At 44.4% G+C, this 23,617-nt stretch overlaps 1 protein-coding gene across 2 annotated transcripts; it reads right to left on the bottom strand.

The window, feature by feature from the left end:
• Positions 1-4,808: 4,808 nt before the first annotated feature.
• Positions 4,809-23,157, bottom strand: susd2 (sushi domain containing 2). Of its 2 annotated transcripts, XR_011240807.1 has the most exons (6): positions 22,467-23,157; positions 21,955-22,106; positions 20,637-20,893; positions 20,283-20,429; positions 19,998-20,173; positions 4,809-5,531 (listed from the first exon to the last, which is right to left on the bottom strand). XR_011240807.1 is itself a non-coding variant. In XM_069523022.1 (5 exons), exons 3-5 carry the CDS (start codon positions 20,888-20,890, stop codon positions 5,464-5,466), a joined length of 498 nt encoding a protein of 165 aa, XP_069379123.1. In that variant the 5' UTR covers positions 20,891-20,893; positions 21,955-22,106; positions 22,467-23,157; the 3' UTR covers positions 4,809-5,463. The 2 variants fall into 2 exon arrangements, 1 of the variants encoding a protein (XP_069379123.1); XM_069523022.1 differs by lacking the exon at positions 20,283-20,429.
• Between the last annotated feature and the right edge of the window lie 460 nt (positions 23,158-23,617).

Genomic DNA, 23,617 nt, shown 5'->3' with positions numbered 1-23,617 from the left:
CACCCCCCCCCTCCCTTTGCAAACATCCTCTGGTTTCAGGTTGACGTTGTTTTCGCTTCGTCCATTCAAAGACGCAAATGAAAGAACCACAAGCCTCCATATGCAAAGTGTATACTGCTGATGGGAAACATTATCTGAGGATGAAAACGTTGGTACGATCACGTTGTTTGGATGAACAAAAAAAAAAAGAAGAAGATGAAAAGCGTCTTGACGTCATATTTCATATCAGAAGATTGTGGCCAAATGAAAACAGAAACAGTTTTATGGTGTTGAATATATACAGTGACACACAACCCATGAGGAGAACATGTCTGTTTGCAGGTTTATGGTTTCAGGCTGTAAACAAGACGAGCCCCTGATGTCTGGCAGGTGTCCCACTACAGCTCAGTCTCAAATATGAAATGAAACTAGTCACAGGAAACAGGCTTCTAACTCTCAATTCAGAGAGCATGACAGATCCAGGCCTGCGAGTCACAGTGAAACCAGAGGAAAAGAAAGTTGAAAAAGAGTTGAGAGCTACACAGGAGATTCCTGCACATTATATTTTGAGTTCATCACATTTATCGTCAAAGAAAAATTATCGTTTCAGAAATGTGTAATTCTTATAAATACAAATTAACAAGATTAATTATTAATCAGGATTACCACATTATCTGTAGTGGATGAGTTCCCTCTCGAAGAAACTTGAGGTCATTCACAAAATGTACCCCCAACCTCTCTAAAGGTTTATGAATCAACTTGTGATTTCTCAAACCGGAATGTAAAGACGTGTATATAAAACGTCCTCTGTTAATAGGAATGACGTGACATTGCCCTGGTGATGATGCATCTTCTTAATTAGTGCCGGGCTGCGCAGAGAGACGGCGACATGAATACTTATGGCATCTTTGACCTTGTGGGTTGAGACGAGGAAGAGAGAACAAACGATGAATCACAGCGTTGAGAATTCATAATAAGTCTCAAAACTATGAGGACCTTCAATGGCCCCTTGTGATATGAATTTTATTTTCACAAGCAGGTATACGTGTGTCTAGACAGTAAACAGCAGCTTCCTCTGGGGCCTCAGAATGTGGGCTAACTATATTCAAAACTGAGAGCGATATAATGTAAAAAAAAAACACGACATCTCATGAATTCATATTAGAGATAAGAGGATATTAAAAAAGCAGAAGAACAGCCTGCCCCAGATTAAATGATGGAGGAGAGTCACTGCACGTTGTCGTCACTGAATATAACGATGTTCTTCATTAAGGCACTAAGAGACAGAAGCATGTCTGGCCTTGAATCAACTGTTTCATTTATGAGGCATGTACACTGTGTGTGTGTGTGTGTTTGTGTGTGTGTGTGTGTGGACCATAACTGACTTCAGACACACACACACACAAACAAAATCCTTAAGTCGAAACCACACGTACACAGAGCAGAGATTTAATTCCTTCTTTATCGTATCTGTGCATCGTTCAGGTTCCATAGCGCATGATAAGCAGAAAAAAAGGGGAAAACACAAACCAAGCATGGAGGAATTGTGCCTTTTGAAGTTGTCTTTCTTCTTGGAACTAGCTTTGGCGTAACGCGGCCAGTTAAGCAGATCATTAAGCGTAATGGCTGGGGAGGATTGCAAAGCTTTATCGCTGATGGCAAGAACAAAGTTCTCGATGATCTGGGGGATTCTGGGGCTGGATTTGATGGGAATTCCCATGGCTGCATTTGACTTTGAAACATTTTGATCTGTGCTAACAGACAGGTGCTATCATAAATCTACAGTCAGGGACTAACTGAGTCGGGTTTACACACTGGAACTTAAAGGATTAAGTTTCCCTCTGACAGATTATATCTTGGGACTGAAGGTTCTCTCCTGGATTGATGCCTTAATTGATGATGCCTTGCAGTAACATGTCACAACAAATGAATGATTTAAAAATGCATTTCAAATTTCAAAATAAAATAACAACGATCAAACATGTGGCTGTAGTTGTGATGTGACTGAAATAAAAGGAACCACGTCGCAGGGTTGGCAGGTTGCAGCCTTTTTTTTGTTTAAGAGATATGGAGAGCAGAGAAAAATGAGTTTGTGTCTGTGAGGGCTGAACTTCTTTCAAAGGAAAATAAACAGCCAGGACACAGAACAACTTTATCTCCCCCCCGCATGAAGAAGTGCCACGATGCAAATCTTTATTTATGAGTACAGTTGATCCGTGCATAAAAGCTTCATTTTGAAAATGGTTTGTTTCCCTTTGAGTTGAGAAATCAGAGGGAAATGTTGTTTGAGGATTAACGGCACTAAAATGATTTAAAGGATGAGAATGAGCTTTGAAAATATTTCCCCCTCCAGGCAAATAAAGGGCCAATGCTAACAAATCTTTATTTATTTCCTCCTCTCGCTCCTCTTTTGTCAGTGCCCTCCACTGTTTTGCATTTGAATCACTCCAAATCGAGAAATCGCTTCCACCCAGTTCTCGTGTTTATGAAAACACGGGTTTCCAAGAGCCCTACAGTGAATTTATATTTGGTGCAAGCTGTGTAGCGAATCTCACACCCTTGGCAATGTGCCCCTCCACAGGCTTTCCATGGAGGTTTGTCCCCCCACTTTTCCACAGAGCTGACTGATTGATTTGCTCTTTAATGGCTTCCTGTGTTGGGCACGGTCTCGGATGAACATCTGTATGGGCGGACTGGGCGCGCTGCGTCTGTGTTGCTCTGCTACGCTCATCTGTGGTGTAGTAAAGTGAGGTATCTGCCTTTTCTGTGGCCTGGGAGAATGACGTGCTCCATTATAAAAAGAACTAACTCCAATGAAAAATGAGCCGTGGGTCCTGACGGCTGCTGAGTGGATTACAGAGCCTCGGGGGATGAGGTTCAGCCTCTGATGTTGATGACTGAGGGGGGGAACAGTAGCAGCCGACCTGTGAGTGATAAAGTTATACTGAGTGTTAATGTCAGCAGCAGTTTGTGTTTGCAGGGTCACTTCTATGAGTCGTCACAGGAGCTGAGGTTCAGCTCTGGGTCGTACAGTGGACGGCCTGGACAGAAAGATTGGCAGCTCTGCTAACAGTAAATTAAGCCTGTGAAAATTTGTTCATAATCTTTTGAATCCATGCACTGAAACAAATTACAGGAAATTGGAAAATGTCAACACGTCAAAACAGATTTAGTTCAAAATTTCCACTCAGGGAGTCCGATTATGAGGAAATTAAAAGGTGGAAGTGATCGAAAGTTATAATATCGTATTTTCTAACTCCTGTCCATTGATTTGTTAGTTTGTTAGTACGAAAACTTCTGGATCGATCACTATGAAACTTGGTTGAAGGAAAGAAGTCATTAAATATTGGTGTGGATCCAGATCCTGGAATTTTTTTAAGATAACAAGGACATTTTTTATTATTTTCCTTAATTTGGTGCAGACCCAAATAAAAATCTGGATCTGAATTTAATTGTGGTTTCATGAGGGGACTGTGCTCGACTGAGTGCCATTTGGATTTTATGTCATGAGTTCATGTTCATTCTAATTTATTTAAGGATCGTCCTCTTTGTAAACAGACACTGTAAAAATAAAGGTGCAACAAAAGCTGACTTAACTAAAATCTTCTCCCCCACGATTAGTGTTCACGTTGTCAGTGACACACTCAAATACAAAAGTCTGTGTTTGGGCAAACACCTTAATCCAGAATCAATATTTATTTCAAGCTACGCCTTGAAATTTGGAGTTAACATCAGACGGCGCTGTTCAACCATGAGGCATTAGGAGATAAGGGACAAAGCACACCTGCAAAGCTGGAGTTGACATGAAACAGAAAAAGCACACCCAAAACAAAAGCCTCATCCAAAAGCCACTTCAGAAGCCTTTCTTCATAATCCCGGGATGTAGCGCAGATCTGAGAAATGGAAAAGTCCCACGTGAAAGCAACAGGTTTCCACAGAACACATTAGCATTTACTCATGTTTGAGTTTGACTGAACCAATTACGCCGGGTTGTTGGGATGATAAGGGAACGTCAACATTTGGACGTCGACAGAGGTGAAAAACCTTCTACTTTCATCTGTACGCAATTAATCAGCCTCTGACTCGGCAAACAGAGCCGGCAGCGTACCGCATGGCCGCTCCTGAAAGCACTGACACATGAAAGCTGGGAATTTGCACTCAGTTAGGAGATTATACAGTGAGCGAGTCAAATCTGAGCTGAGGCTGCAGAAAGACCTGAGAGAGAGCGACGCACAGGGAGGATTAGTTGTCCTTTGTGAGGGTGTCAGGACTCGTTTAATTACCAGGTTAAGACACATGTGCAGCGGTTGCATGTGATTCAAGTGTCTGCTGATAAAGATCACGAATGTTTTAATATGAAAAAGGGTCCCACAGGTCCCTGAGGCATGACAGAGCAGCAGCAGCACTGAGGGCGGGAGCTGGTAATGGATACAGCATTGCACAAGCGCTAGTTAGGAAACAGTGTTCACATGCGGCTTATAACTTCAAAGCCTGCGACGTCCAGAAGGCCAGGTTATTTCAATTAGTCTCAAACAAGAACCCTTCTTCTTTCCCAGCGAGACCCCCTCCTATCACTCCCAAGCATCAGCCACAAGGGACCCGACCACTCTGTTTCCTCTTACCACCCCCAGGGCTTTGTTTTGGAGAAGGAGAAGCGAGTCAGGTTCAAAGTGGAGAAGACCGCTGGGTAACATGAGATGATGGAGCGTCCGAGGGGGCAGCCGGCTGTGCCAGACGATGGATGTCTGCTGGCTTGAATCAGGGATGATTCTTTAGCGCGTGCACACACAGACACACACACAATAATCACCAGTATCTGAACTCTGCAACACAACTCACTGTCTTTATTAAAATATTTTCAAATGTTGGACTCAGTCATTGTTTTCAAATACAGACATGCAACACCACAAAGAAAAGTGTTCACGTGTCGATATGCTGCAGAAAGTTGAGATTTGTGGGTTCTACGGCTCAGTCACTCAGTGAAAACCCTTCACTTGAGTTAAAGGCTGTGAACTTACACAAAGGCTGCGTACGAGTTCTGTCTCTGAACCAGATCAGGTTCGCTGCACAACTGACATGACTATGAAAACATCTGGTCGTATTTTAGACTGAACGGGAGAAAGGAGTGTTGATTGTAATGATGATATCTCCGTGTGGTATTTATACAATCGTCTCTAGCGACGATCGGACTTTCGGTCATGCAAAACAGGGATATAAAAACAACTGTGGCATTTTTCCTTTAATTCAATTCCTTCAATCCTCACCCCATGCACTATTTACCACAAGCTGGAGGTTTCCCAAATAAAACAAAAAGGAAAAACATGTGGCCAAACAACACGCTGAGAGCCGAACAAGCGCCTGAGGTTTTCCGACAGAGTCAACAGGTCAACACAACTTTATATGATTTACAAACGCTTAGCTTATATTTGTTCTCATGGACCCTGTAGTTGAAGGTTTCAGCGTAGAACGGTGAGATCCATGACCCTACATACTTTGTGGTTTATCAAATCTGCTCTTGGGGCGCCATCTGCTCTGGTTTCTCTTCTTTGTCTCTGAAAATACAGATGAAAGAAGAATCGTTAAAAGGTTTGAAATTCAAGAATAAAAAATCTAAAGGAATCCAACCAGCACAGCCCCATCACCTCTGCTATTTAAGTGTTTCCTCGAATCTAAGATGGTTATCCTGTTGTGGTTTGGTTTTTGAGGTCATGTTTTGATTTGTGTTAACATCTCTCTCTCTCTCTCTCATACAGAGTGTGCTCCAAGGGGCGGGGCAATCTCCTGGAGCACAGAGCACCAGGCACACCTGCAGCTCATCATGCCCTCATTGGTTGGCTTCTTAAGCCACTCTCCCTTTGTCTCCTGTGCCGGATGATTCATTTGCCTTGCAGTGCCAAGCCAGTGCTTCGTGTGACTCCAGCTGATTGCCTCGCCTCGAGTAATTCCTTCATGTCCCTTTGTATTGTGAGTTCTGTGCCTCGACACCATTTCAGTTGTACTTTTGTTCCTGAGTCTTTTCCCATTTCTATGGAGATTTTTAGTTGTTACTTTATTTTTTGAGTATTTTCCTGAGGAACTGTCCTCCCTCCTTTTGTTAAATAAACTCTTTTGTTGAACTCTGCAACTGGGTCCTGACTTCCCTGACCAGATCGTAACAGAATCATCCGGCCAAGCATGGACCCAGCAGAGAGGGACAACTATGAACGAGCACTCTCGTCGCAAGCCACCAAGATCACCCAGAACGAGTCCTCCCTGCGGCAGGTGATGGAACACCTGCAGCAGCTCGGTGCCAGCGTCTCACAACTGGGCGGTCAGTTGGCCGCCCTGCAGGACCAGCTCGTCTCCTCTCCCGGAGCCGCCGCTCACCCCCCAGCCGACGATCCTCCTCCCAGCCCTGCCCCGCAAGCACGCGAGCCGTACATCCCCATACCAATCAGGTATTCCGGAGACTTAGGTACTTGTTCGCTATTTTTACATCAGTGTCAGCTAGTATTTAGCCAACAACCCCACACCTATGCTACGCCTCAAGCTAAGATAGCCTTCATAATGAGTTTGCTCACGGGACAGGCGGCAGCCTGGTCCTTAGCGATATCGTCGCAACAACACGAGTTGGTTAATGATTTTCACCGCTTCACTGAGGAAATGAGACGAGTTTTTGACCACCCGGTAAAGGGCAGACAGGCTACAAGCCAGTTACTCGATCTCAAACAGGGTAGCTCTTCGGTGTCAGAATACGCCGTGAGTTTTCGCATTTTAGCGGCAGAGAGTGGGTGGAATGATTCGGCTCTTCAAGCCATATTTTTTAAGGGGTTGGCAGGGGAGTTAAAGGATGAGTTGGCGGTTCGGGAGGAATGTAACTCGTTCAACTCCCTTGTTGATTTAGCTATCCGCCTCGACAATAGGATGAGGGAAAGAGCTAGGGAACGGCAGAGGACGAGGAGCAGGCGGCTCATCTCCGGCACGCAACCCAGCTCACCAGGCTCCGCTCCGGGATTGCCCGACATCACCCACTACGCTCGAGAGCTACGACCGCCACCAGTCGACGAGCCCATGCAATTGGGTCGGGCGCGCCTCACCCCAGCCGAGAGACAACGCAGGATGCGCGACAAGCTGTGCCTCTACTGTGGACAAGGTGGCCACTTCGTTTCCTGCTGCCCGGAAGTTGCTAAAAGACCGGGCTCACCAGTACTAGAGAGGACTCTGGTGAGCCACATCTCTTCCTCTCCCGCGTCGAGAATTCAGGTTGCAGGTATGATTCACGGACCTGAACACTCGTTTCCAGTCCAAGTGCTGGTAGACTCCGGTGCCGATGACAACTTCATTGACAGGAATTTTATGAAGAGTAACAACATTCCTTTTTATGAACTGTCCTCTCCCATAAAGGTACACGCCGTAGACGGCAAGCTCATTGAGCTGGTGACTCATAAAACTGAACCATTGAAATTGGTCCTCTCCAGTAACCATCATGAGCATTTAGAACTGTTTGTAATCTCCTCACCTCTGAATTCTGTCATTCTGGGAATCCCTTGGTTAAAGCTTCACAATCCCCACGTTGATTGGTCCACCGCCACCATTCGTAACTGGAGTCTCCACTGCCACGCCCACTGCCTCCGTTCCGCTCTGCCCGCCAGGCCTGCAGATCCAGCTCCAGCAGTCGAGGTAATCGATTTGACCAATGTACCCCCTGACTACCATGACCTCAGCCAAGTTTTTAGCAAAACTTCGGCCACCTCACTGCCCCCACATAGACCCTACGACTGTGCTATTGACTTGTTGCCAGGGGCCCCTCTTCCCACTAAGAGGCTGTTCAATTTGTCCAAACCCGAGCGAGAGGCCATGGAAAAATACATCACAGAGTCCGTGGCAGCCGGCCTCATCCGCCCCTCCTCTTCTCCGGTGGGGGCGGGTTTTTTCTTCGTGGAGAAAAAAGATAAAACCCTGCGGCCTTGCATTGACTACACCGGGCTGAATGACATAACTGTAAAAAACAAGTACCCACTCCCCCTGATTGACTCCGCCTTCAGCCCCTTACATTCGGCCCGTGTCTTCTCCAAACTAGACCTTAGGGATGCCTACCACCTCATCAGGATTAAGGAGGGGGATGAGTGGAAGACAGCATTCAACACCCACTTAGGTCACTTCGAGTACCTGGTTATGCCTTTTGGACTAACTAACGCCCCTGCTGTTTTCCAAAACCTGGTGAACGATGTGTTAAGAGATCTCCTTAACAAAACTGTGTTTGTCTACCTTGACGACATTTTGATTTTCTCTAGCTCCATGGAAGAACACGTGATTCATGTTAGAGATGTGTTAAAAAGGCTATTGGAGAACAAGTTGTATGTCAAAGCTGAAAAATGTGAATTTCATGTGTCTACTGTAAGCTTCCTGGGTTATGTGGTGGAGAAGGGGCGGCTGCGGGCGGATCCCTCCAAGGTGGAAGCAGTGAAAGAATGGCCCACTCCCACCACCCGCAAGCAGCTGCAGCGCTTCCTGGGGTTTGCCAACTTCTATCGTAGATTCATAAAGAACTACAGCCGCCTGGCGGCCCCTCTTACTCGTCTCACTTCTACGAAACTCAGTTTTACCTGGTCTCCTGTAGAACAATCTGCCTTTGAGAAACTAAAAGACATGTTTGTTAACGCCCCTGTTCTTGTGCACCCAGATCCTGAGCGGCAGTTCGTGGTCGAGGTTGACGCCTCGGATTCTGGGGTCGGGGCCGTCCTCTCCCAGCGCCAACTCACAGATAACAAGCTCCACCCCTGCGCCTTCTTCTCACGTCGACTCACCCCCGCCGAAAGCAATTACGATGTGGGGAACCGAGAGCTCTTGGCGGTGGTCCTGGCTTTGCAGGAGTGGAGACACTGGCTGGAGGGGGCAGCTCAGCCTTTCATCGTTTGGACAGATCACAAGAACCTCGCCTACCTCCGCACAGCTCGCCGCCTGAACTCCCGCCAGGCCCGCTGGGCCCTGTTCCTGGGTCGTTTCCAGTTCACCCTCACCTACCGCCCCGGGTCTCGGAACATCAAGCCGGACGCACTCTCCCGTCAGTTCACCCTGGAGGAAGGGGGGCCCATTAAGGAGACCATCCTGGATCCCGAGTGTGTGCTGGGGGCGGTTCGCTGGCAGGTGGAACAGGAGGTTCAGGAAGCTCTGCAGGGCCAGACGGTTCCAGACGGTTGCCCGCCGGGTCGGTTGTTCGTGCCACCGTCTGCCCGGTCATCAGTGCTCACCTGGGGGCATACGTCAAGGATAGCCTGCCACCCAGGGGTCCACCGCACGCTGGCTCTCATCCAGCAGCGTTTCTGGTGGCCATCCATGGCTTCTGACATTCGGGTCTTCATCGCTGCATGCACAGAGTGCGCCCGCAACAAGTCTTCCCACCGACCCCCGGCAGGTCTCCTACAACCTCTGCCCATTCCTCCACGTCCCTGGTCACACATAGCAGTGGATTTTGTTACCGGACTGCCCCCCTCCGAAGGTAACGACACTATACTCACGGTGGTTGACCGTTTCTCCAAGGCGGTTCATTTTGTCCCCCTCCCTAAACTCCCCACCGCCTTGGAGACTGCTAATCTACTAGTGACACATGTCTTCAGGTTGCACGGGATTCCACAGGACATTGTGTCGGACCGCGGACCTCAGTTCACCTCGCGGGTATGGAAGGCTTTCTGCCGGGCCCTGGGAACCACCTCCAGCCTCACCTCCGGCTTTCATCCCCAGTCTAATGGGCAAACGGAACGGGCCAACCAAAGCCTAGAGTCCTCTCTACGCTGCGTCGCCTCCCGCCTCCCATCATCCTGGGCTACACACCTGCCCTGGGTGGAATATGCCCACAACTCCCTCATCAGCTCAGCCACCGGGTTCTCACCATTTATGATCAACAACGGTTACCAGCCCCCCTTATTCCCTAACCAAGAGTCCGACGCAGCAGTCCCCTCTGTCCATGCTCAGTTCCGCCGGGTCAGACGCGTGTGGCGAGAGACCCGCGCAGCATTAGGCAGAACGGCTGAGCGCAACCGACGTCTGGCGGACCGACTTCGGGTTCCCTCACCCAACTACCAGGTGGGTCAGCAAGTGTGGCTCTCCTCCCGAGACCTTCCCCTCCAGACCGACTCCCGAAAACTCTCCCCCAGGTACATTGGCCCTTATCCTGTGGAGAGGATAATAAACCCCAGCGCTGTCCGCCTCCGCCTCCCAGCCTCCTTAAACATCCACCCTGTGTTCCACGTCTCCCTCCTAAAGCCAGTCACCGAAAGCCCTCTCCAGCCTCCTGCACCTCCACCGCCTCCCCCACGTCTCGTCGACGGCCACCCAGCCTACACGGTCAACCAGATTCTGAATGTGCGCAGACGGGGTAGGGGCTACCAGTATCTGGTCGACTGGGAGGGATACGGCCCCGAGGAGCGCTCCTGGGTCAGCCGCTCCCTCATCCTCGACCCGCAACTGCTGCGGGATTTTTACGTCAGGTTTCCAGGTAAACCAGGTAGGACGCCAGGTGGCGCCCCTTGAGGGGAGGGTACTGTTGTGGTTTGGTTTTTGAGGTCATGTTTTGATTTGTGTTAACATCTCTCTCTCTCTCTCTCATACAGAGTGTGCTCCAAGGGGCGGGGCAATCTCCTGGAGCACAGAGCACCAGGCACACCTGCAGCTCATCATGCCCTCATTGGTTGGCTTCTTAAGCCACTCTCCCTTTGTCTCCTGTGCCGGATGATTCATTTGCCTTGCAGTGCCAAGCCAGTGCTTCGTGTGACTCCAGCTGATTGCCTCGCCTCGAGTAATTCCTTCATGTCCCTTTGTATTGTGAGTTCTGTGCCTCGACACCATTTCAGTTGTACTTTTGTTCCTGAGTCTTTTCCCATTTCTATGGAGATTTTTAGTTGTTACTTTATTTTTTGAGTATTTTCCTGAGGAACTGTCCTCCCTCCTTTTGTTAAATAAACTCTTTTGTTGAACTCTGCAACTGGGTCCTGACTTCCCTGACCAGATCGTAACATATCCTCACCTTGTTTTGGGGGAAGAGCCGTCCAGAGGACATGTCCTGCTGCTCGACGGGAATTGAATAAGTGAAGTAATGGGGAACAGTTGTTTAATCAAACCCGACCGCAGGGAAACTCTCTGGTGACCTTTCATCAGGGTTTTTAATAACAGCACTTTTCTCTTTAAATAAATGAATGTTTTATTAACCGTGCAAATAAAACTTATTAGGGACAGTTGCAAAAGAGGGTCATAAAAGTTGAAGCTCAGTTGTGCTAAACTCTCCTGTGGTATTTGAACTCGTACTTTTGTTTTTTTTACACTAGATTCATTATTCTACAGGATTAATGGGGACTTGTTACTCTATGTATATGTTAAAATGCAAATCCATATTTCCATATTACTTCGTCAACATTTTCTCAGGTGTCAGATCATAAAGAACATTTATAACATGGGACCAGTCATAATAATCTATGTCCAAATGGAATATATTGTGGAATAATTCACTTGTGACATCAAGTAAACTTTGATGCTAAAAGAACTCGAAGAGCAATGATTGACAGGAAGCTTTTAAAGCTCAGCACAAATCCTTAGACTTTGATTTATTCTTGATTTAGCGATTATATTTGACTTTATGAATTTAATTTACTTTTTCAGACGTGCAAGTAAGATAAATTACCAGAATTTGTTCAACTTCAATTTGATAAATGCCTGTCCTCCCCCTCGCCAGGTTGAGACAAAGCCCCCCTTGACCTTTTTGATGTGTCATACAGCAGCAGTGGAGTAGACATGATGGTACACACACAAACACAGACCCACATCTTATGGTGTAATGACTTTCTTGCTGCTGTGCTGAGCTGCCAGTCGGCCTGTCGAAACCTGCAGCGTAACCCTAGATGTGGAAAGTACCACTGCAAGTCTGAGTCTGACACAACTGAGGAACAGGAGGCCTCGGCTATCTGCCCGTCTCACACACACACACAGTGTTGTGTAGAATCACAGCTTCTATCCTCCAGACATGCAACCCAGACTTGAAGTGAAATACAGTAAGACCCCCACAACTTCCATCCTGCTATGCTTCTGATGTTGAGGAGGAATCGTTGTCTGCACTTGTCGGAAGGGGAGTGAATGCGTGTGCGATGGATTTTGTGTGTTCATGCATGTCGGTGAGACGGCTTACACTCAAAGAATGTTTACGATTTCATTTCACGCATTTAAGCTACTGTACATAGAGTGTGTGTGTTGTGGGTTTCTGATGGTGGCATGTGTATCAGCATGTCGTGTCTGAGACGTCACCTTCTTCACATCTGCTGAGAACGCTTCCTCTCTTTTTACACCTGGCCTCCCATGATCAAGGCTTCAGGAGAGGACAGGTGTGCCGCTCGCTCTTTGCCCTTATGACTTCAAAACACGGCAATTTCATCGACTGCTCGCCCCAAGTGCTGCTGGGAGTGGGAGGTTACTCCTAAGTCCTGACATCCATTCTTTTTTCTTTTTTCCTCTGCTGAAGTTATGGTGGGGGAAAGCCCAAACAAAGTCTATATGAGCCCATAAAACAGGCCTTTAATTTGCCTGCATACGCCCAGGAGCTAGAGCTACCGTTAGCCTCTTGTTCCTCTGGACCGCGATCACAAGTTTGATCCCACAGGGTATATGGGTTTCTTTGGTTTACTCAGATCAGAGAGAGAAATGATGAGTAACGGTTAAGAGGCCAGGACATCTTGGATATCAAACAGGGCAGAAGGGATTCACTGCTTTTGTGTGTTTCTTTGTTGGCGCAGCACAAAGGTTTTGACTACTGGAAGGAAATGGGAGGGAAAGACCTCTAGGTATATACTAGTTTTCACAAGATAATAAGTGCCTCCTGTTTTCAACATATAATCTATATATTCAAAGACAGAATGAAAGATGTATGTGCGGCTATGGCTGGAAGGCTACTGACAAAAAAAAAACCAAGTCATTATCTGTGTGATAAATCAGAGTTTGTCTGACCTGTGGAGACCTTTGGTGTTTTTAGAGAGGGACAGAGAGAATACAGTCGGGTTCCCAGTTTTATTCTGACCTTGAAGTTACAATCATGGACTTCCAAGGAAATCCAACCCTGTTTTTTGATGATATAACCTATATGGCTTTATTGCATATTGTTAGAATTTCTTATTGCTTGTCTGTTTCATAGTTTTACTTGTTGGTGATGGAGTCTGCCATTCCCATGCAGTACAAAAATATTCACAAGAAACAGTTCATTCATTTGTAATCTAGTGTTATGTTTTGTATATTTGACTTCATACAGTAGAATATATCAAATTTATTAAATCACGCTTGCTCTTGCCGTCAATTCACATGAAACACAAGGTGATTTATATTTTGAAGCCGTCACTTGGAATCCCATTGTGTGCAAACCACATTCATTTGTCAAAAGTGTGTTTGCACAACAAGATGAGGCTCATTTTGAAGAAGCTGCAGGCGACAAGCTGGGCAGCTTCTCTGTAAGATAATCAACTCCTTTTTCGGCGGAAAACTGCTTTTGTTATGTGCAGTTGGTTATGTGCAATTAAACTTTTGTTTGACTGAAGTCTGCAGTGTCAGCAGGTAGTTCCACAGTTGCTCATTTGTTGCCTTTCTGACCAAGACATTGCTTAAGGTGTCTCCCAATCTAGTCATGCATGTCTTCATCAAACAAGTCAAAAAGTAAACTTTAGATTTCCAGACTCCTCCTTCATACACGAGTCTCAAAGTGCTGGGTGCAGACATCAGTTCATGTCTATCAGTGGTTCCCAGTCTGATAAAATTCTATCAGATGTCAACATGACAGCTGTCCAAAAGTGAAGCCAAAATGTCTTGAATGCCCCCCGGTGGCTGGCTGCAGGATAGCCTGCCTCCCCCATGTGAGTGGATGGGAATAAAGGGTTTACTCCCCTTTAATCCTGGGACCTGTAGTATTAACCACAGTTGACCTTAAATGATCCAACAATGACATGTAATTAATGGTATAATAATTTCATATCTAATTTCAATGAATGCAGTGGGTTTTTTTTAATAGGATAGAAGTACCAAAAAACATACTGCTTCATATAAAGTAAGGCCTAATACTACTTTGACATTTACTTCTTCAACATGGAGGAATTGATTTTTTCTCTGTGAGGGAAATCATGTGTTACTCACCTGTCTTGTTTCTTGCGTGAACAACTTGCACAAATCTCCTGAAGTCAGTTGCCAGTTTTGAATTGATATTGTTCATTAATATAACTAGCTAACTATGTAGTTATCATATTTAGCTATATCTATATATCTGGCTGAATTAGGCAAGTTGGGTTAAGTTACAACTAAGCAGGACTGTTTTGTAATAAATATTTAATAAACTGACAAGTGCAGTGATTTTGCATTGTGCATTATTTTGCTGAAGTGGCCAAGACATTCCTAAGCAATGCCACATCACCCAAGTCTACATTCTACAGACATAACATTTACCAGTTCTTGTTCAGACCCTGTTTGAAAACTATATGAAAAGTAGAGTAGTTCTCGTCCCTCTATGGATTTTTCAAGCAGGTCGAGCACTGCGTTTCCACAAAGAGCCATTGTGTTCTGCCAGTATCCATTTTTATAATTAGCAAAGGGATCAAACACAACAAAAATGATACGCTGGCTTCAAAGAAACATAATGAGTGGATGGACTGATATAACCTCCTTTTGATGGATTTTCCCAGAAGTTGCCTTCACCTTGTTTGCACTTGCGTGCAGAAATATTGCGATCAAATTAGAACATCTAAAACTTTCCTTGGGGTATTGGCAATTTCAGTGAAGCAATCTTCGATCTTTGAGACTATTCATTCAGCACAGAGAGCCAGGAGTTATTTTCTTAAGGTATACATTATAGGAAAGGTATTTAAGTACCCTAATCCACTAACGCATGAATTCATCAACATATGTCAAGTGAAGGTGATGCTCAGGTGCAGTCCCTGCAGGTAGAACTACACAGCAACGTGTGCAAACATTCCCTGTTGTTGGACGCCGAGACCTCCGACATCAGTGTGACGAGCTGCCCAGAGCATAAGCACAGTGGGAGTATGTTAGGACTGACAGTCAATCAGTGTTTTCCTTCACCTTCCTTCCATTTTTTCTCTTACTCCACTGAACAGACCTGCATTCATCAAACAGTAAAACTTCAGAGACCAATAACACTCGGTTTGGGTCATTAAGTTCTGGTGAGAGGGGATTAACACATCATAGGGCCGGACTGAAAAAGCTGAAGATAACTGAGAACAAAACAGGATGTTTTCCACACAACAAAGATGTGTGTTTATGGAAGTAATTTATTTTTATTGTTACCCCTGAGCCATGAAAGTTATTTGTTTCATCCAGTCTATTGATTTTCATTGTTTGTTTTTTTGCAAAGACAACCAGACAGAATTTTTAAAAAACTTGGTGGAAGGATGAGTCGTGGGCCAAGTAGGAACCCATAACATTTTGGCTGTGATGTACGTGCAATGCGGTGCAGCTTGATTGAAATGAAGGGGTCTGTTGGGCCTATGTGGTGGTCTGCGCTCGACTGAGTGCCACAGTTATTCCTGCAATTTTCTACAAATTCGATTCAGGAAACTTGAAAAATAAAAATGTCTGAGCTCATCGTCAGTTAATCCCTTTTCCAGCGGTTATCTCACAAAGAAATTGCAAACAGACGATATCCAAGACTGTTTTCATAACCCTACCACGCCCGCACACCCCTGAGCTACACTCTTATCACAAAAAGCTTTTCTTAAGATTGAGATGTTTTTTTTTTTTGCCCCAGCTGATATCATCTTAAAATAATTCTGTTGACTTTTCTCCCCCAAGTAACAGTATGTCTCTGTATAAAGCTACTGTTGTCATCTGATACGTGTGTCTCACCCTGTCTGACATAATGTGATGGGTGGAAATATTCTTGGAATTGGAACAACGCATCAGATGGCAAACCTCATCAAATGTTTCATGTACGGACCGGACAAGCTGCATGTACACATTCCTAAAACAAAGGAGCCTGATAGAACTAAAAGGACTATAACAATTCTTGTCTCTAAACTTGTATTTTGACTCCATCCTTCATACCCAGACACTCTCAGAGGAGTTAAGTGATAAAAAGTCTACACACGGAAGCAGCAGCTCTGGAAGATAAAAGAGTCCAAAGGAATCAGACTCAACGGCTCGCCTTTATTATGGTCTGGGACCCTGAGGCCGAGTGTGTGTGTATGTAAAAGTGTGTTTTTATCCAACCATCTCATCTTTTTATTCAAATCAAGTCTTCCAATCTATTCATGCATGTCTTCGTCAAACAAGTCAAAAAGTAAACTTTAAATTTCCTGACTCCTTTATGTAAATGAGTCTGGTCAATTCAAGGTGCTTCGTGCAGAAATCAGCTCATGTCTATCAGTGGTTCCCGGCGTTTTGGGTCTGATACAATTTTATCAGATGTCGACATGACAGCTGTCCAACAGTGAAGCCAAAATGTCTTGATTGCCCCCTGGTGGCTGGCTGCAGGATAGATCATAAACCCTGCCCCCCCCCCCACGAGAGTGAATGGGACCTGGGCTGTACTAAATAAAAGGCTTTTGTTGTTTAACGTTGTTCTTTAGCACTTAGCTGATACGATAAAAACAGGGGAAACGTCAGGATTGACGACTGAGGCTGACTCCTGATTGGTCGAATGCGTGTGTTGTCGGGACCTTGCTATCGTGGCTCTATCCTCCGATACAGAAAAGACTCTGGCTCGGATAGTGGGAGGAAGTGGGGACATGTCCTACATTAACATACTGAAGGCCTTGTACATAATATTCTAACGTTTTCTGAGGTCTAAGACATTTATAACAAGTGGCAGAAAAAGAACCAAGCATGAGAAGTGTGTGGCAGCTGCAGTTGCTAAATACCTCTAAAATATACCACTTAATTTTCTCTTCATGCTGGAAAAGATAAAATGTGCTAGAAGTGATTTCTTCATTTAATATAATCACGACCTCTAAAGATTCAAACATCACTTAGTCTTCAAAGTGCTGTTGAGGCTGCTATGTTAATGGCTCGAAATCTTATAAGAAACAGAATTGTCATTCAGATTCCGACCTCACCACAGCACAGAAACAGCTTTTATCCGATATGTCAATAATCTGTGCACAAGCACAAACTCAAAGAAAGCTTTGTTCTCATCTTGTGGCAATTGACACTGTCGGCTGTCACCTTTTCCTTTTATCACTCTCCTCTGCTGAAGAGAGTTTATTTATATTCTGATGCCATTAAGGTGGGGCGATCACGTTATTGGTATGCATTCGATACTCATACATCCAGGGCCGTTGTTTTTCAGGGGACTGCGACAAAGTGCATCCAAGCTTATAAATGCTATAATCCTACACTTCTCAAGTGTCTCATGGCCCTGATCAAAAAAACCCTCCAAGGACACACCCCACCCTCACCTCCCCGACAACCTCGCCCATCCAGCAGGAGCTATTAACATTCACCCACACGATGCACCACACCCCTGTCTGAAGTGTGAAGTGGTTAAAAAGCTCATTGACAGGTAGAGCAGCAGGTTATGATCCATCTTAGATGTGGGTGAGGCGTTCAGTGAGGTATTATTTCAGATATCCACTTTTGATTGAAGGGACTTTTCTGTCACCTCTGCTGACGGGCACCGGTTCAATAGCGGCTCATTAAAGTGACTCAGCAAAGAAGTCAAACTGGATGCTGTGGCATTTGTTTTCCAGCAGCGCGTCGCTCATCTCCACTATGACAACAACCCTGTGGCTGTTCAGGCGACACGTCATGCTGCAGTAATTCATTCGAGGGGAGGAGAGATCAGCGAGGGCAGCTCTTGCTCGGTCTGTATTGAGTATTGTTTTTATGGCTGGCGGTCCCATTTGAGTGGCCGAGGTAACAGCTCATGCAACACCTGCCATTAAGCACCTCAGGTCATGTTGACAGTTGTTAGCCCTGATTTGCGTAATGAGGGTGTCGGAGCAAGTGGGGATATTGTGAGATTGCTAAAAAGGCCCATCTTAGTGTGTGTGTGTGTGTGCATGTGTGTGTGTATTTAACTCAGGATTGTGAGGGAAAACATTTTCCATTTTTTATTATGCTATTATCGTTCACCTTATTTTTCATAATTCGGAGAGCACTTTGTCTCTTCCACATAACCCTTATCCACAGATGCGGGCAGGAGATGTGCATGAAGGCAACACAAATAAACAGAGAGGAGAGTAGATGTGTCAGAGAATATATTTCTGAATAGAAGGACTTAGATTTAGAATTTAGGAACACGACCAAACTTAAATAGTAGCTATTCTGTTCCATGGATGTTATTTGGATGTGAAAAATCTGACATGGATCATAAAACTATACTTTGCAAATCAAGCTGTAGACCAGTCTCCATGTACATGATCCAAACACCACTAATCTCTTTTACCACTTGAGCAGGAATCATGTCAAACAGTTGGGAGCGAGTCTACGGACGAGAGCCACAAACCGCAAACTTAGACGTCACAAGAGGCTTCTGCCCACAGCGCACAGTATGTCCAAGTATCGAGAAGTTGGAAGGAGATAACAAATCTGCTTTTGTCAGAAAGTCTCGCTGCCTTTAGGGGATGTATTGTTGAACAAACATGCCAAGATAGAGGTATGTAGGCAGTGACATCACATTGTTTGAAAGGGACACATCTTTTTGTATGTAGATAAACCTTCAGAGTCAAGAACAATGAAAGAAAGACTAAAGGAATTCACTTGGCTTAACATGAAACACTTCTAAACAACTCTGAAGTGGATAATCGAGTTATGAGACTAGTATGTTTACCTAATAAAGGAGCCGGGATCGATTGTGTCCAGCTGTGACCCAGCCGGTTGTAACATGGGACTCCAGATCTGACATATGAAGTCTATTCCTCCCTGATTGCCATCACAAGGAAGTCTCTGTTTGCAGCTCTAACAAGGAAAGAATGGAGGAGTGTGGTGACACCATGAAGGGCTGGAAGCTGAGGTGGATCACAAGGTTTGTGTTTCCCCGCTTCCTCTCACTTCACTTTATTTGATACGTTGTTGAAGAAACTCTTTTGCGACTAAATGATTTAAGATCTAATTTCATCCAATATTTCTGACTCTGCAATAAGGTGGAATCGTCACAGCGTTTGTTAGTCGTTGTATTTTACTTGACACAACACAGTGGGACAACAGGAGGCTTCAACCTGCTCCGTCACAAACACAAATAGGTGGACATTCAGTGGGAAGTACTGCTGCCTAGTGGCAAAAGCCGACAACTACAATAGAGAGTTATGAATGGAACAATTAGAAGGACCTGACCCAGATGTTTCTAATTTACCAACACAAAGCAGAGCAAAGGCAAACCAGGTTCAGAAGTTTATAGCTTTGTAACTAATGGTCTCCATGAACAGCCAAGAGCCGCGTCTATCTTTAGTTTTAAAGAAACTGGACCAGAGGAGGATTCTCTTTGTTGTTTGGCATAAAGTGAGTGAGTTTGTGTAATTGTGTAGAAATTCTATTGAGCAAAAACAGAAAAACACAATGATTAGAGTGATAAATTAAACCAGAAGATATTTCATGCTTTAACCTAATTTAAAATTCAATTGTAATTCCATTTTAAACTCAAACCCTCCATGGAGTCGATGGGTTTTTATGCAGTACAGTATGAAGCTATTAAAGTATTTCACAGTATCTGTTGTGTTTCGCAAATAGTTTATTGTTGTGGTTTTAATGTCGCTGCCAGAGGGGACTCATTTGAAAAAAAAGAGAATAATAATCACACAGTCCTTTTTCACAAAACCCATGTGTGCTACATTTGTTTGCCCTCTGGGATTGATTTGATGAGAAAATAGCTCATGAATGCAACACTTCTCCGCAGCCAACTCTCAAAGCTCTGATGCCAAAGTATCAGTTAATGCACCACAAGTTTTCAAGCAGGTACTGTTTACAGGAATATTTATATTAGACTGCATCATGTGTTAAATATATAGCCTTTCTTTTCCTCACATACACCTTTATACAACTCAACACAGCCAGCTATTATCAGAACCAACCTTTTATACAGTAGGGTTGCTCTCCAGTCCAGGTCCCATCGTCCAGACAAGTGCGTTGTGTTGAACCATATAGTATGTGGCCTTCGTTGCAGGAGAAGCTCAGCGTGTTCCCCTCGAGGTAACGTGTCCCATCTTCTTTCGATTCCTGGGTGGTGGGAGCCAACCACACGACACCACTGAGGAACAGTAATAAAAAACAATATTAAAACCATTCTATTGTTTGAAGTGATACTCAAATGTATTTTATGAATGTATAAGACGATGGACGACAGGCCGACTCCCTACAAAGTACAAAGATGGTTTCTCATATTTTTGTTTTTGTTGAGCATGTCTGTCGGCAGGAACTCGATACCACGGCTCCATCCCCCGATCACTACAACTCAGAATCTGATTCCAAATGACGTCCTCAGAGCAAGATGGCAACATCTGTAACTGGGATATAATAGTGGGAGGGAATCTTTACATACAGTCTGTGGTGAGAACACATGACTTTCAAACTCAAATCAAGTCAAAGACAGAACAAGAAACAATTATGTCCTCAACGACAAGTATCCTGTTGCCCTTACACATTAAAACCAGACACAAGTATAAGAGAACAACAAATGACTGGACAGAGACAATTCTTGTTTCACATGGTACCTGGCTGCAGGGCGTCCATCAAGGCCTGAAAGTTGCGGTGGGCCCTGTGTGGCGTTTCCCACTTCGAGGCTCTGAGTGGTCAAAGTGTCATATTTACAGAACTGAGCCCCTTCTCCAATGCACATTGTCAACATGTCTGCCACCAGGAGGTCATCAGAGGTCTCAGACAGAGAAAAGGCTGGAACAAAGGCAGGGTCAGGGGATGGTGTGAAGCTGTAGGCATCCAAGAGGCGCTTTGAGTCGTATGTGAACATTCCCTGTGGACAGAAATAAGAGACGGCACCAGCTAAGTTTCTGGTTAGAAAAACAAATGACCTCTTTGAGACATTAAAGTAAGATACTAGTATGTAGTATGAGGGAAGCACATGTAGGAAAACCTTTAAAACACATAAAAGAATTTCTAATTAGAGGGACTGACAAACCAACTTTTTCTGAACCACAAATAGTTATGGCAACAAATCAGACATGGCTAACCACATTTATGTGTCTGACCAATAACAATGCTTTTAAAACATTGAAAAATATTAGATTATGAGGTAAAGTTGCTTTCAGACACTGAACTCAAGTTTCCTGTAGGGGTTGCATGTGAGAGCACAAATGTCCAAGTCAGATGTTTTCTACAATGATGTCAACTTGAAAAGACAACGACATCCAAGAGCCTCTGGTGATGAAGGCAGATACCAGTGTCAACGTACTGTGAACAAAACCACATTAGAATTCATACACCAAAGGTTTTCTTCTGCTGCAGTCTTGACTTTGACTTATACAATAATGTCACTCAATCACCACCAATAAATATTTCACTTCCTACAAGCTTAAATTAATGTAAACAACAGTTTGCTTCAGTTGTCAACAAGTAAATAATTTCATTAAATCGAGAAAATTAAAAGTTAGCTGCTTGCAAGTTGAGAGGGATACACACAGCAATTACAGCAGAGACATTATCTTGTATGAATGTGGTCTGGCTCCAACTGTGCTCCAGAGATGTGGTTTCACTTGCACTCCATGGTCACAACCATTGATATATCTCTGCAATCTATTAAGACTAACTCTAAACATGTGCCTTGTTTTCTTTCTGCGCACTATTAAAACATCTGTCAGAGCTTTAGCCAAATGTGACTCAAATATGGTAATCATTTGTAAAGATACAACAATGGGTAATTATTAGCAAACCACAGAATCCCTAATCAGATCACGTCTTTCTAAACATGCAACATTCTCTCCACACAACATCAAAAAGACCAGTTTAACATTTATGCTGCTTTAGAGGGAGAACTTTATATCTGATGGATAGAGTTCGACAATCTTTCACACTCACATCCAGTTCCAAAGGTGAAGATTTCCTCCGGCGTGGCGTTGTGTGAGGAGATTACCTCTCCACGATTCCTTCATGCAGACGAACCTCCACGCCGACACCCGAGAGGAACATCACAGTCACAGTGTGAGAACCGGGGACAAACACGAATACTCCTACAGAGTCAAGACGAGATGTAGTTTCAATATTAAAGACATAATTGTCACTTGTTATACATTCTTACGGAGTCAAATGATAAAACTTCACAATACTATGACTACTACTAGTACTAGCACTACCGTTAGACTAGCCGCTAAACATCACAATACCCTGGAATTATGGACTGGACTACTGACTAGGTGTATCAGGAGCTTCAGAAGCAGTTTTTTCTGTGGAGGAGAGTAAATCCCTTTATTGTGGACTTTATAACTTTGCGTTATAAAACATTATCTTCTGAATGTCCACCTCTCCTAGCCACGAACAAAACCAACTGGTTCATTCCATCATTTTAGGATTACAAATATATAAAGCATTACCGTGCAGGTCCATCCAGCTTTGCTCGGTGAAAGGTAAAACCCTCTGGTTTCTCAGCACCTCAAGGCGTCGCTCTGCTAGACGCACCTCGATGACATCAGAGCTCTTCTCCTTCATGGCCACCGATGACAGCCATGTGGCTTTGGCCAAAGTACCTTGGTGGTTAATACGCATCACATTGTTATCTGCAGCATCTTGTGTCCAGATGTTTGACTTGAATGATCTAATGAGATGAATGTTGATGACATGATGGCCATCTATATTCATTTGGCTCATAGCTGTTGTGCAATGCCTTGGAGGAACTTCTAACCAGTAACACTAACATCTGTTAGTCTTCACCGCATCTGATCCTGGGTGAAAACAAGAGGCACCACAAAGACGTGGACTGTCATTCAGCAAACGCGTCACTCTCAGAACGACCTTGTGCCACTTGCTCTCAGTGTGTCAAAGATTAAGAGGGAGGCTTAAATGCTCAAAGGGAAGAGTACAAGCAAAAACAACACAATTCAGTAAGAAGTAGTGCCAGGGGGGGAAAGAGATGGGAAACGTGGACTCACTGTTTTTCAGTTTCACCTGTTGTGTTCTGGCCTGTATGCTCAGTTCTCTCTCAGGTGATGAGACAAGGCAGAACTCTCCTTTACCATTGAAAGTGTAGGCCGTCAAACGTTATGAAATGTGGATCCCCGAAGACGACACCTGTGAGACATCAAGAGGAAAACAAAAAAAACACACATGTTAATCCTCAGCTGCTGTCAGGAGTTATTTTACTCTTCCTCTAAACTGATCTTGTATTGCCTGCTGCACTTTCATTGCACAGTGGAGAAAATGTCTTTCTCTATTTCTTGCCGTGTGTAAAGTGTTTTAATGCAGTCTCAATTTCATCCTAAATTTTTACATGGAAACAAGAACTGAAACTCCTACATGGTCTGTAACATCAATGTAAGATATTTATTCTTATCCAAAAATAAATAAAGCTTATTACTTCAGTGAATATAATCTCCTAAAAACATTTTTCTATACAAATTTCTTCCATTATGAGAATGAAATTATTATTATTATTCCTGGTCGAAAAGTGCACACACTGCCCCCCACAATGTCACAGCTATAGTCAGTCTGAAACAACACAGTGAATACACATGAGTCTTAGAAAAAT

This window comes from Paralichthys olivaceus, chromosome 4, assembly GCF_024713975.1.
Source record: "Paralichthys olivaceus isolate ysfri-2021 chromosome 4, ASM2471397v2, whole genome shotgun sequence".
NCBI classification, from domain to species: domain Eukaryota; kingdom Metazoa; phylum Chordata; class Actinopteri; order Pleuronectiformes; family Paralichthyidae; genus Paralichthys; species Paralichthys olivaceus.
This window is presented reverse-complemented; position numbering and strand designations above follow the sequence as displayed.

Bases quoted from the DNA above. Each gene is read 5' to 3' on its own strand.
- susd2 (XM_069523022.1), bottom strand. From the start codon at position 20,890: ATGTTCACATACGACTCAAAGCGCCTCTTGGATGCCTACAGCTTCACA. The intron at 20,174-20,636 runs GTACCATGTGAA...ACTGTTCCTCAG, and splicing joins GATGGACGCCCTGCAGCCAG to TGGTGTCGTGTGGTTGGCTC. The intron at 5,532-19,997 runs GTTGGTTCTGAT...CTGTATTTTCAG, and splicing joins GCAACCCTACTGTATAAAAG to AGACAAAGAAGAGAAACCAG.